Source organism: Gymnoscopelus microlampas (genome assembly GCF_963454915.1).
Source record: "Gymnoscopelus microlampas genome assembly, chromosome: 7".
In the NCBI taxonomy this organism is placed as follows: domain Eukaryota; kingdom Metazoa; phylum Chordata; class Actinopteri; order Myctophiformes; family Myctophidae; genus Gymnoscopelus; species Gymnoscopelus microlampas.
This window is the reverse complement of record NC_139944.1, coordinates 54,621,728-54,635,031: the sequence shown is the minus strand read 5'-3', so window position 1 is coordinate 54,635,031 and position 13,304 is coordinate 54,621,728. Positions and strand designations below refer to the sequence as shown.

The 13,304-nt window shown below is 40.5% G+C and overlaps 1 protein-coding gene across 1 annotated transcript; it reads left to right on the top strand.

Annotated features, from left to right (window-relative positions):
• Positions 1-966: 966 nt before the first annotated feature.
• Positions 967-3,444, top strand: LOC311048656 (putative ATP-dependent DNA helicase Q1; the record flags this gene model as incomplete). The annotated part of the gene is made up of 3 exons (XM_084061917.1): positions 967-1,349; positions 1,657-1,736; positions 2,240-3,444. Exons 1-3 carry the CDS (start codon positions 1,276-1,278, stop codon positions 3,442-3,444), a joined length of 1,359 nt encoding a protein of 452 aa, XP_083918043.1. The 5' UTR covers positions 967-1,275.
• Positions 3,445-13,304: the final 9,860 nt, after the last annotated feature.

The window sequence follows — 13,304 nt, the reverse complement described above, 5'->3', positions numbered from 1 at the left end:
TAAATACGTCTACGAGAGTTGTATTCTACAGATACTTTAGCTACATGTAGCTAAGCTACTTAACTACATGTAGATAAGATACTACTACCATAGATATATCTATGACTACTACTACTACATGCAGCGTCAGCTTAGCTACTGAACTACATTTCCCAGTAGCTTTTGTGTAGTTTCACTGCGTGTTTGCTTTTCCACTGGTTTGGCATCGTTTTCACCATCTAGATTAGTGGTTCACAACCTTTTTAGGCCGTGACCCCCCAAAATAATCATATTTGAACTGGGGACCCCACCCTGACAAGCAAAATATTATGAAAAATAATAACGCATTGCGAGGTGTTGTGAGCTTGTGGATCAGCTATTTTCAAGATATTTCTCCCTTATATTATCTAACAATTTGACCAATGTTTGGCCAGTTTCAATAGTATAGTTTTTTGATTACTTTTGATGCAGTACTGGTATTTTTTCATTTCATTTCAATACATACAGTATATATTTTATTTTTAGATATTAATCATTTTATTCGTCACTTTACCATGATCTGGGGACCCCCCTAAAATCATGTGGGGTTTAGAACCACTGGTCCTAGATCAGTTGTCCATAATAGTATATAGTTTTTAGACTGATGCCTGGTTTTGGGTTTCCCTGTGATCCTAGTTTACTGTAACCTGACCCTGCCAGAGGTGGCGGTATTGAGTAACCAGGTTCCTCAAGACAGCTACATCTGAGATCGCTCAAGGGGTTGAGCTAACACCGTACCGCTCCCGGTACGAACCAATCAGCGTGAGCTAATGGCGGGATCTTTGCAAAAGCGGATGTGGCGCCATATAGAAGCGGCTGTTGTTTTGTAGTTTTTTCACTAGTCAACATGGCCGCTACCATGAGCAACACCGATATGACGATAGATGCTGCAATAACATTAGTTATTTCTCAACTGGACAATATTTCTTCTTTGAAAGAAGAGCAAAGTATGGCACTGAAGGCTTTTCTGCGTGGAAAAGATGTGTTTGCTCTCCTCCCGACTGGCTTCGGCAAGAGTTTAATTTACCAACTAGCTCCACTGGTAGCGAAAGAACTGGGGACGAAGCCGAAGCCTATATTGATCGTCGTGTCTCCTTTGACTGCCCTCGTAGCAGATCAAATCAAAGAGGCTACGAATCTGGACTCTATGCTGGGCAACTCGTAGATAATGCAGCACACACCGACATCCTCGACGGCCGATGTCAGCTGGTCTTTGGTAGCCCGGAGACGTGGTTACTGGAAGATAAATGGCGTGATATGCTTTCCTCACAAGTGTATCGTGAAAACCTACTGGGCATTGTCGTCGATGAAGTTCACGTCGCATACAAATGGTAAGCTAAACGCTGTTAAATGGCTGTATAGTGTAATTGTTACACTACACATACACTGTAATGTTAAACTGTAAAACAAAACAGAGCAGCGTGTTTCTAAATACGGTTACAGTAGTTCAAAGACGAAGTGTTGTAACATATGTTTTATTTAGGTCAAACATTATATTATAAACAATAAGCTAACACACACAAACAGACCAAATGTTAAACACAGATCTTACTGTAACTGTATTGTTGTAATGCAACTATGCACGTTACTATTGCTGCTACCTAGACTCAATGTAGGATTTCTTTTTCTTTCAACCAGGGGACTGGGAGCAAACGGGAAGCCAGCCTTCAGAGAAGCCTTTTCCAGGCTGAATGAACTAAGATCCATAGTCAAAGAAGGTGAGTTTTGAAACACAGTAATGCTACATGATTAAATACATGATTAATTAATATCAATCCAGAAAAGGGGCATTGATTGTGTTTGGAAGGGGGGCTGCATTGTGCTGCTACCTGAGGGGGTTAATGTTGGGGGGGGGGGGGGGCTTTTGTGTGTGCATTGGGCTGGCAACCTGGTTAGGTTAATCCCCCTATTTTTAATGTTAGGGGGAGGGGTGTGTTGTGCTGGCAACTTGGGGAGGCTAACCCCCCTGTTTAGCCAGTTTAGGGGGAGGGGTGTTTACACTACAGGAGCAGATCATAGAAGTTGGTGCTGTCCAAGTGTAGTTATTTGTCATGTAAAGAAAATACAGTATGGTATGTGGAAATGTCAGCCTTTACCTGAAGCTACCCGATAACATAAATAACCTAATTATTTCCCCTTTATAACGCTATAGAAAGTGTAGCCTACAGCAGTTCTTCATTAATGCTTGTTTGCTGATACATGTGCACTTATTGTCTTTCAGGTTTACCTGTTTTAGCGTTGACAGCATCTGCTGATAACAAGAACAGAGGCCGTGTGACCAGGATGCTGAATATGGAGGAGGCAACTCTCGTGACTGTTAGCCCAAACAGGAGAAACATCAGGCTGGGACTGAGTCGGGTTCCTGCTGATAACTTGAACTGTATGGACTGGGTAGTAAAGGAGGTCAAAGATAAGGGTCTATCAATGTCTCCCATCATAATCTATTGCAGAACACTGAAGTTAGTTGGGAGAGTGTTCACCTATCTTAAAGCAGAATTGGGAGAAGATGCTTGGGTTAACAGAGACCAGGATCAGAAGGCTGAGAACCACCTTATAGGAATCTTCCACAGCAACACACTGTCAAAGTACAAAGACAGAGTTTTGGCCTCCTTTAGTGGAGAGGGAGAGGGGAGCTGCCGAGTGGTTGTTGCAACAACAGCTCTTGGGATGGGCTTGAATTTCCCTAATGTTTCTCATGTTGTAATGTATGGTTTGCCAGAGGATGTTGAAGACATTGTTCAAAAAGTTGGAAGGGCTGGCAGAAATGGGTTACAGTCACATGCAATTTTGTATGCTATAAAAAAAACTGAAAGGGCCGGTCCAGAAGTGAAAGAACTGATACACACTGGCACTAAGAGCTGCTTTAGAAAAGCACTGTACGGCCATTTTGAAAACCAGCCAACAAGTGTAGAGCCAGGGCATGTCTGCTGCAGCTATTGCCACTCTGTATGTTCATGTGCAGGTGAAGATTGTGACGAGCCTAGCCCCAAACATGAGGTAATAGAACAAGATGCTGGCATGCAAGGGAAATGTAGAGTGGTAACACAAGAGGACAAATCTCTTATCCGGGAAATGTTAGAGGAGTATATGAGTAGTTTAGAAAAAGACACAGCACATGTCTACACTAGCAAGTCAGCATGTACTGGTTTCAGTGCTGAGCTCATAGATGCAGTAGTAGAACGCTCCACACACATATTTGACTTGTCTTACATTCTTAGAAACCTTCCCGTATTCAGAAAAAAACATGCAAGAGAAATTTTGCTAATCATCAATGAAGTCTTTGGTGACATTGAGGATGTAGAGCCTTCTTCTCAAGAGGATAGCTTCACTGAGCCAGACATCGATTATACAGGGTATTTTGATGAAGATGATGAGGACTTTGAGATGGGAACACAGCACAGCAGCTCAGAATCGTCTGACGAATAAGCAGTTGGCCATTAAAGGCTCTTATAAGACTCACATTGGTTGTCAATTAAAGCTGTGGAAAATTTAGTTGACTGAATGCTCATGATTAAAATGGTTTTGTATGTAATTTGAACATAAGCAAGTGATTAAAAGTTTGTCGCTGCAAAAAATCTGGTGTCGTTTCTTTTCCAGGTATGCAAATATATCACTTTTAGATTGATAACCTTTTATCACAAAATAAGTACATCATTGTTTTACATCTGTCCTGGTACTGTATGTCACCCTTTTCACTATGCATGATGACTCTTAATCCCTGCTTTCCCCCCCCATGTTAAAATTGATTGTTTCAAATCATTAGGCTAGAGGCATTGATCAGTTTGCCATTTTACACATGGGATCCAACTTTGATACTGTACAAACATGTTATGATGTTGTTTTAGAAAGTAAACATGAACAAGTGAGGCAAATTAAAATATTTATTCAAAAAACAACTAAATGCTATAGTTGCGCATACTCAGGTAGGGGAAAATCACAATATATATATATAACAGGATTATAAAAACAATACAACATGCGTAGCCTATATTCAATAGGGTCCCAACTATGTACACTCTCATATCCCTTTCAAGTACCCTTTGTTAAACAGTGCAAATTCACTGTGCAAATTCGAGATACATATTTTCTGTGTGAAAGTAATGAGAAAAATAAAGATGCACTTGGTCCAGTCATTGATGAACAGCAACAGTGAATTATTGCAACATTTTTGACTACTTGGCAGCAGTTATTGCACAGACTTTTATAGCACAATGAGATATACGTTATCTAAAGTGTATCGTGGACATGTTAAAAGACTAAGGCTATATTATTGACTGACTCAGACTCAAGAGTAAAACGCTTTAACGCTGAGAGGAGAGTTTGGTGACCACAGGCAGGATGCCTCAGGTGACGTCGGTGTTTCTGCTGTAGCGGTAGCTGTTTCTGGAGGTCTTCTGTCTTTGTCTTCTTTTTCCCATCGCCTTAAAATGGAAAAATCGTCTTCCATTCTTTGAAGCAAGCGAAGACATGACCTACACATCCGACACGATACGGAGGGGTCTTTAAACAGTGTTAAACCTAACGCTATCAGGCGTTCGTTAATACTTGTTCCGTTTGCAGGCTTAGGCTTATCAAATATCTTCCTTGTACCCGTTAAAATACCTTTTATGCGCAGATTCGTGTTACAAAAACGGCAAAAATCTCCGACCTCCATGATAACTTTTTTTTAGCAACTTCTTGAGAGTTCTTGTTGTGGTGAAATACTGGACTACGATGTTGACTTCCTGGTGTCGCGCCGACCATACGTCACGTAGACACATCGATATGATTGGTTGTGTTTGCACGCCCACACGGTGATAGACAGACGGTCCCATCCAATCATCTACCAAGTATCTTGAAAAAAAGGAACAGCCCCTTCATCGAATTGGCTCCCGAGATCCCAGATCCAAATAAGCTGTGAAACAATGTGTGGAGCAAGCTGTTTGGATCTGGTAGCGTCAGGTTAAGTTTACTGAGGCACTACACTGTCTCTCTGCATTCTAAGTATGTGTTTACCTAGCCCCATTTAGAACCTCTCCCTCCGCTATTTAGCTCCGAGATGCGAACAGCGTATTACTCTAATGTAGGAGCAAGGGGGCGGGGGGTGCGGGTGTACCCGGAAGTTGAGACGCACTGTGATTGGCCAGTAGTCACTTTGAGTGGCAGTTGGGGCAAACAAAAAAAAAAATCGGTACATAACTTGGACGGCGCTGAGTCGACTAGCAGACCTTTGGCTGGTCGTTGCGGGCACTCGCGCCTGGAGGCGCTCGGGCGCAACTCCTCAGCCTCAATATACTTTATCGGCGAAAAAAAGAAGTCCGCGTATGACTGAAAAAGTTTCACCCCAAGCGGGAGTCGAACCCAGCCTACCAGTGGTAGTGGGTTGGGAGTCTAGTGATTAGCGAGGTGCGCCACTGAGGCCGGTGCCGAAATTGGGTATTTTGGTTGTATTGGAATGTGACGTCCTAACTCTTCTATTGTAGAAGAAAGAGTAGAAGAAAGAGGGCGGGGGCGCCTCGCCCCTTTGCTCCTACATTAGAGTAATACGCTGTTCGCCTCCGAGATGAGGTCCTAAATTCCCCGGTGCCGTTTGAGCAGGACATTGTCGCACATTTTGCACTTTACATGTTTCTTACCCCTTTCTGCACATCGTATCTAAAAAGTAAAGGTTTTCTGAAACGCTCACAGATGTTTTAAGTTCTAGCTGGCAATAAAATCTATCCAACGAGTTGAAAAAAGTATTTAATTTGCCTCTGTCCTCAGCCGGTTCCATACTATTTTGCATTAGAAGATGCAATTCAACATTTGACCAGTAGGGGAATCAGTAATGTTATCTCTACGGGCGCAACTCTTGCGCAATGTCTTAAAAACATGTAACCGGCATGTGTATGTCACTCTTTCCAACCTCGAGTCCTCTCCCCGGGCAGAGGAGTTGCGCCGCGGTCCTCCTGCCATGGGACGATATACTGTGTGTGTGTGTGTGTGTGTGTGTGTGTGTGTGTGTGTGTGTGTGTGTGTGTGTCAGCCGCTGTTTACAATCGTGATGTGAATACACCAGCTGTACATGTAATTGAAACTTGGGCAACGAGTCCGACATATATGTATTTTATATATAATACTGCCTATAAAAAATTGGAAACTGATTATATCTCCCCTTTATTAATACCAATTGGTATTGTGTTTTATGTCATTTTTATCATTGATTAGTCACCTTTACAACGAGGTACAGCTTGTAAGGATCGGGCATTCGTGGAATGAGCAACACAGCTAAACGTGTGGGTAGCGCCTCCAAACAATTTGCCGGGTTATTTAGCTGGTTGTTTATAAACATTCTATACATTTGTATCCATAAATAAGTCATGTTGTACCTAAATATAGACTTTTTTTTTTTTTTTTAACTTTAGTTGGTGTGAATGAAGCTTAAATTGGAATTGGAATTAATTTGTGAGATTAGATCCAGACACACGCACACAGAGATCGACCCTCTTTTAGACGCCATGCCCCTTTTAGGAGCCTCGTTGTACAAAAAATTACACAATAGAGCAGTCTGACGTCACTGCCAGTAGAGGGCCAGTAGAGGGCACTGTTCCAAGGTTCGTGGCTTTATTTTTTGTGTTGAAATCCCCATTTGGGAATCTTAGATCACGTCATATAAGAACTGTGTTCCAAACATAAACACATCACCCTGGCGTTTTTGTCAGGGGGGTGGCTCTGTATCGTTTATGATATTCATTCATATTTGATACAGCCTGTTTCTGGCGAAAATGGAATTAATTCTGCCTTAAAAGTCTTAAGAACTACTACTTCCGGGTCTGAAATCACTGTCCCCACAGCAGCCGTGTTCATGGGAAATGTAGTCTTTGGGTTGTTTGACTCGTTTCTAGTGTTTATATTGTGTTAACTCTTTGGGTAAATGTGTACATTTACACCTTCAGTCAATGGTTCATATCCATATGGGTAAAAACGCCAGGGTGGTGTGTTTATGTTTGGAACACAGTTCTTATATGAAGATTCCCCAATGAGGATATCAATACAAAAAGTAAAGCCATAAACCTGCGGAATGCGCCCTCTACTGGCAGTGACATCAGGACTTTGGTGCTCTATATACAAACACTGATAAAACAAAACGATAAATAGGAGAATAAATCTCATCAAATGAGAAAAAACATTTTGAGTTATTGTACTAGGGCTGGGCGATATGACCAAAATCTCATATCCCGATATAGCTCATTTTATATCCCGATACGATATACATCCCGGTTCCGGGACCCACAGGTGGTCATTCAATCAAATGGGTCCCAGAAACATTTTATGGGTCCCCAATTACACCCCCCCCCCCCTTCTATCGTTTTCTTTGATCTCCAATCTCCATATCTTCTATGTGTGTGTGACTGTGTACATTATATCCTAATGCAGTGGATCTCAACCTTTTCAGGCAGCGACCCCCAAAAATAATCATATTTGAACTGGGGACCCCCCGAGGAAGCACTTGGAATTAGGAGTTAAATTTAGCATTTAATTTAGACTCAGTTCCACAGATACATATTGTGAAAATAGCAGATCTACAAGGTCGTATTTGTTTTTGTAAATCCGATCTACAAACTCACAACGCCTTGCTTGTAGATCGCTTCTTTCTTATATTATTTCACAATTTTGCCCGTATTTATTATAGTATAGTTTGTTGATTAGTTTTGATGCAGTAATAGTCTTTTTTCTTTTCTTTCTTGAGGTATTAAAAATATCAAAAGTCCTTATATTTGTCACTTCACTGTCATCTGGGGACCCCCCCAAAATCATGTGGGGACCCCCCTGGGGGTCCTGACCCACATGTTGAGAACCACTGTCCTAATGTACATTCTATTATGCAACTTGTTGTAGTCATAAACTCTATACCAGTGGTTCTCAACCTGGGGGTCGCCAAATAATTTGGGGGGGTCGCCAGATTTTTTGGTGAATGTGAAAAAAAAAAAAAAAAAACTTTTTTTTTTTTGGTAACAATTTTTTTTATGTTATTATTAATTCATGTTTTATCACTTAATTTACTACATTCCAGATCAAAATATTTCATTATTAACATTAGGAAAACATTTTTAATGTAATATAATAAATAATTATCAAATAACCTATTATAATTAAATAACCTAACCCTAACCCTAAAACCGAAATAAAGTAACCAAAAAACGGGAAAAAAACAAACCCAATACGGCCAGAACCACCCAAAAAATTCTCGCACGCGCGAACGGGACCCCTCACATGCACGCGCGCTGCACGCGCTTGCATGCGGGGGGGTCGCGGGAAATAATATCATTATTTTGGGGGTCGCGGCCTGAAAAGGTTGAGAACCCCTGCTCTATACTATGAAAAAGATAATGTAAACTTCATAGGAGCAGAGATAGATAGGAACTAAAGAACAACAACACTTTGTGGAAGGGGGAAGAAAATGTAAACGGAACAGAGATATTTGTTTAAGAAAAGTAGATGTTTGCGGCAGTATTTATTGCTCTGGTGTTTTCTTCTTAAAAGTGGGATTCCCTTCAAATGATTTATGCTTGTGTCGCACTGAAAATAACGATCGTGCGTCGGTGTTTCGGTGCGCAGGTCGCGGCTCGGTTGGGTCGTGGCTCGGTTTGGTGCGCGGGTCGTGGCTCGGATTGGTGCGCGGGTCGTGGCTCGGTTTGGTGCGCGGGTCGTGGCTCGGTTTGTTTTTTATTAAAAATGTGCGTCAGAGACGCAGGACGCAGGGCTAGCAGCATCTCTTACTTTACAAACTACTGTGGTCTGGTCCGTGTCGGTCTTTTTAAATCCAAACCACATCCATGCGACAGAAGTTCCCCCTCTTTTAGGTGCAAGCTCCTCGGTTTGTGTTGGCTTGTCATCTTGTTGATCTTGTTGTTGTTGTTGCGAATTAGTACTGTTACCCTGGTCTGCTACGTCTTCCTCCATGTTTGTTTTGTTTGTTTTAGCAGCGTGCCTCCCCCGTAAGGCGTGTTTTGCGACATTTTGCGATATAAACGATAGAGCTTCCTATTAAACGATAGACATTTTCTACCGTCCAGACGATACATATCGACATATCGCCCAGCCCTATATTGTACTGATGCTGACTTCTCTCTTCTCCTTCTGTCTGTGTTTAAAGAGGAGAGGAGCCCCAGTCTGGACCAGGAGGAACCACAACCTCCACAACATGAGGAGAGGAGCCCCAGTCTGGACCAGGAGGAACCACAACCTCCACAACATGAGGAGAGGAGCCCCAGTCTGGTCCAGGAGGAACCACAACCTCCACAGATGAAAGAGGAACATGAGGAGGAGGTTGATATGTCAACATTGACATTACTACATAGGGAGACCAGACGTGACACTTTATCAGGTAAATAATTATCACTTTATTAGTATGGGGAGAGATTTGTCTCAAAAGTATTTGTGAATCCAATACCAAGATGCACAAATATTCTTTGATTTACAAATGTGTTTCCATGATTTACAAATGTATTTTGCAATCTACAAACACAAATTATTTATTTGTGACTTTTGTAAATTTGAATTTGTAATTTTTACAAAAAAATATTATACTTGTGTGTGCATTTATCATAAAATATCATTTGTAAATCATCTATTCTGTGTGTGAATTGTTGGATCTTATTTGTGAGTAGACCAACACACGCATACATTCCTTTTTCCTGTTACATCATTTTGAGACAAACATCACGTAAAGAGAATTTTTACAAATGTATTTTCCTATCCACAAACTTACTTGTAACTTGTAAGTTCGCATTTAAATACATGTGCTAAGTTTCACAAAGTGTTGGTGAGATTAACTCTCACTTTCTGCAGATCCGTGTGTTGGTGAGATTCATACTTTCTGCAGATCCGTGTGTTGGTGAGATTGATACTTTGTGCAGATCCGTGTGTCTGCAGATCCGTGTGTCTGCAGATCCGTGTGTTGGTGAGATTCATACTTTCTGCAGATCCGTGTGTCTGCAGATCCGTGTGTCTGCAGATCCGTGTGTTGGTGAGATTCATACTTTCTGCAGATCCGTGTGTCTGCAGATCCGTGTGTCTGCAGATCCGTGTGTTGGTGAGATTCATACTTTCTGCAGATCCGTGTGTTGGTAAAATAAATAAAATAAAATAAAATAAAATATACTGTCTATATACTGGGGGGGGGGGGAATTGTAACAGAAGAAAATCTTCACAGTCTAATGGTAGGTATGATGTCTCCCCGGGATCCAAACTAGTTAAAATAGCAGATCTGCAAGCTTGTGTAGATCTGCTTGTAGATCTGCTATTTTCATTGCGTGTTCTTTTTAATTAATTGATGGAATTTCTTAGATTTTTTATTTATTAGTTTTTAGATTTTAGACTTTTGGGTGGGATTTTTTTTTTAAATAATATATAATATATTTGAAACGGAAAAAAGGGATCTTTCCTTGTGAACCATAAAAATGTGTAGGCTACATGAGCCACAAAAGGGTCCCCACCCACTGTTTGGGAAACAGTGATCTAACCCAGTGGTTCTCAACCCTTTCAGGCCGCGACCCCCCAAAATAATCATATTTGAACTGGGGACCCCCCACCCTGATACGCACTTGGAATGTAGGAGTTGATGCATTACGTTTAGTTTGACTCTATTGTGAAAATAGCAGATCTTCAAGCTCACAACGCCTCGCAAGGAAGGAGTTGTGAGCTTGTAGATCAGCCATTTTCAAAATGTTTTCTTATATAGAGGATAATGTGTGACATCATCATCAAACCCGGAAATTATGCAGGAATGCCTACTGAGTGTCAAAAAAATACTTTCTGGCCTTGACAGCCCATGCACCCAAACAGAAAAGCCATATCTGATTGCATTAAACAACATTAAACAATGTTAAACTCACTTTGCATGTTGCTTTGCCACTCGCTTTGCCACTCGATGTGCCATTCACTTTAAGCATGCGCACATCCTCTATTATTATTATTGTTAGACAATTTGGCCAATGTTTGACCATTTTTTATAGTATAGTAACTATAGTTTGTTGATTATTTTGATGCAGTAATGTTTTTTTGTTTTTTTTTGGTATTAAAATGGTCTCTAAGATCCTTAAATTGTCACTTCACTCTAAACCAAACCAGCTTAAGCAGGTCCAGCCTGGCATACCAGGCTGGACAGGCTGGTTTGTCAGTGTAGTTGGTTAGCTGGTCACTAAACTGGATTCTGCTGGTCTTTGCTGGTCAGCCAGCTGGCTGGCTGCACTGACCAGCAAAGCCAAGCTGGTAGCTGGTCTTTGCTGGTCAAATGGGTGGCTGACCAGCAAAGACCAGCTTACCAGCTGGACTTAGCTGGTCAGATGGTTGGACACTGGACAGCCCAGCTGATAAGCTGGTCAAGTTTGGTTAGATCAGTGGTTCTCAACATGTAGAACTAAATATAAGAAAACATTTTGAAAATGGCAGATCCACAAGCTCACAACTCCTTCCTTGCGAGGCGTTGTGAGCTTGAAGATCTGCTGTTTTCACAATAGAGTCAAACTAAACGTAATGCATCAACTCCTACATTCCAAGTGCGTATCAGGGTGGGGGGTCCCCAGTTCAAATATGATTATTTTGGGGGGTCGCGGCCTGAAAGGGTTGAAAACCACTGGGTTAGATCACTGTTTCCCAAACAGTGGGTGGGGACCCTTTTGTGGCTCATGTACACATTTTTATGTTTCACAAGGAAAGATCCCTTTTTTCCGTTTCAAATATATTATATATACCTGCTTGTTGATAGTGACCTGAAGTGTAGAGTGGTTGAAAATATGACTACTAAAATTGATGATTTAATGGAATGCCTAACGGTGGAAATAGAGCTAGAAGGGAAGAGAAACATCGTAGTTATGTGTGTATACAGAACACCTGGGTCTAATGTAGAAATGTTCAAAGAAAATCTGGAAGAATTAATGAATGGGTTAAATGAAAACAAGACGTGTTTAATTTGTGGAGACACCAACATAGACCTTATTAATGTATTGAAACATAAAGCTACATCAGATTTTTTGGACGCATTATATAGTAGAGGGTTCTACCCCTTAATCACCAAGCCCAGTCGAATTACGACGACTAGTGCGACGTTAATTGACAACATTTTTATCAATGTATTAGAGAGTAATATTAAGAGTGGTTTAATAATAAATGACATAAGCGATCATTTACCTGTATTTGTAACATTCAACTGTCAAATAAAGAGTAAGAAAGAGGACAATTGCTATAGATATATGAGGGTTAGAACAGAGGAAACAATAAAAGAGTTTAGAAATTACCTCTTAAATGAAAAGTGGGAAGGAGTGTTTACAGAGGAGGTAACTGTGGCATATGAAACCTTTTTGAATATTTTTCTATCGCATTATGATAAATGTTGCCCAATAAGACAATGCAAAAGTAATAGTAGTTATAGTAAAAAGCCTTGGATAACAAAAGGTCTACAAAATGCAGGCAAAAAGAAAAACAAACTTTATAGAGACTTTATGAAATTTAGAACAAAAACTGCTGAAATCAAATACAAGGTGTACAAAAATAAATTGACAATCATAATGAGACAGGCAAAGAAGGAATACTATAACAAGAGGCTGGAAGAAAACAAAAATAATCTTAAAGGGACTTGGAAAATTTTAAATCAGGTAATAGGGAATAAAAATGCATCTACAGATTTGCCTACTTATTTTACCAATGACAATAAGAGAGTCATAGAAAATATGAATGAAGTGGTAAATGAATTTAATTCGTTTTTTGTTAATGTTGGGCCAAGTCTGGCTAATTCTATTCCACAACATGATGGACAAAACGATGGTGAATGGGAAGGGGGAAGTATAATGCAGTCCATGTATCTAGGAGAAGTGGGTGAAAATGAAATTAAATCTATTGTAGCAAAATCAAAGAACAAGACATCAACTGACAGTGATGGGATAGATATGTTCATTGTGAAAAAGACCATTGACTGTATAATGAAACCTTTTAGTTACATCTGTAATCTTTCTTTTAGTACAGGAGTTTTTCCAGACAGGATGAAAACTGCAAAGGTCATTCCACTTTTTAAGACTGGAGACAAACATGAATTTACTAATTATAGACCAGTTTCGTTGCTGTCCCAGTTTTTAAAGGTTCTTGAAAAGCTGTATGTACAGCGATTAGATTCTTTCATTGAAAAGAATCACCTGCTGAGTGAGAGTCAGTATGGTTTTAGAACCAATCGGTCCACAGCTTTGGCACTTATGAAAATAACTGATGAAATAACAACAGCAATAGACGAATATAAATACACTGTGGCCCTCATTTATCAACGCAGCGTATAA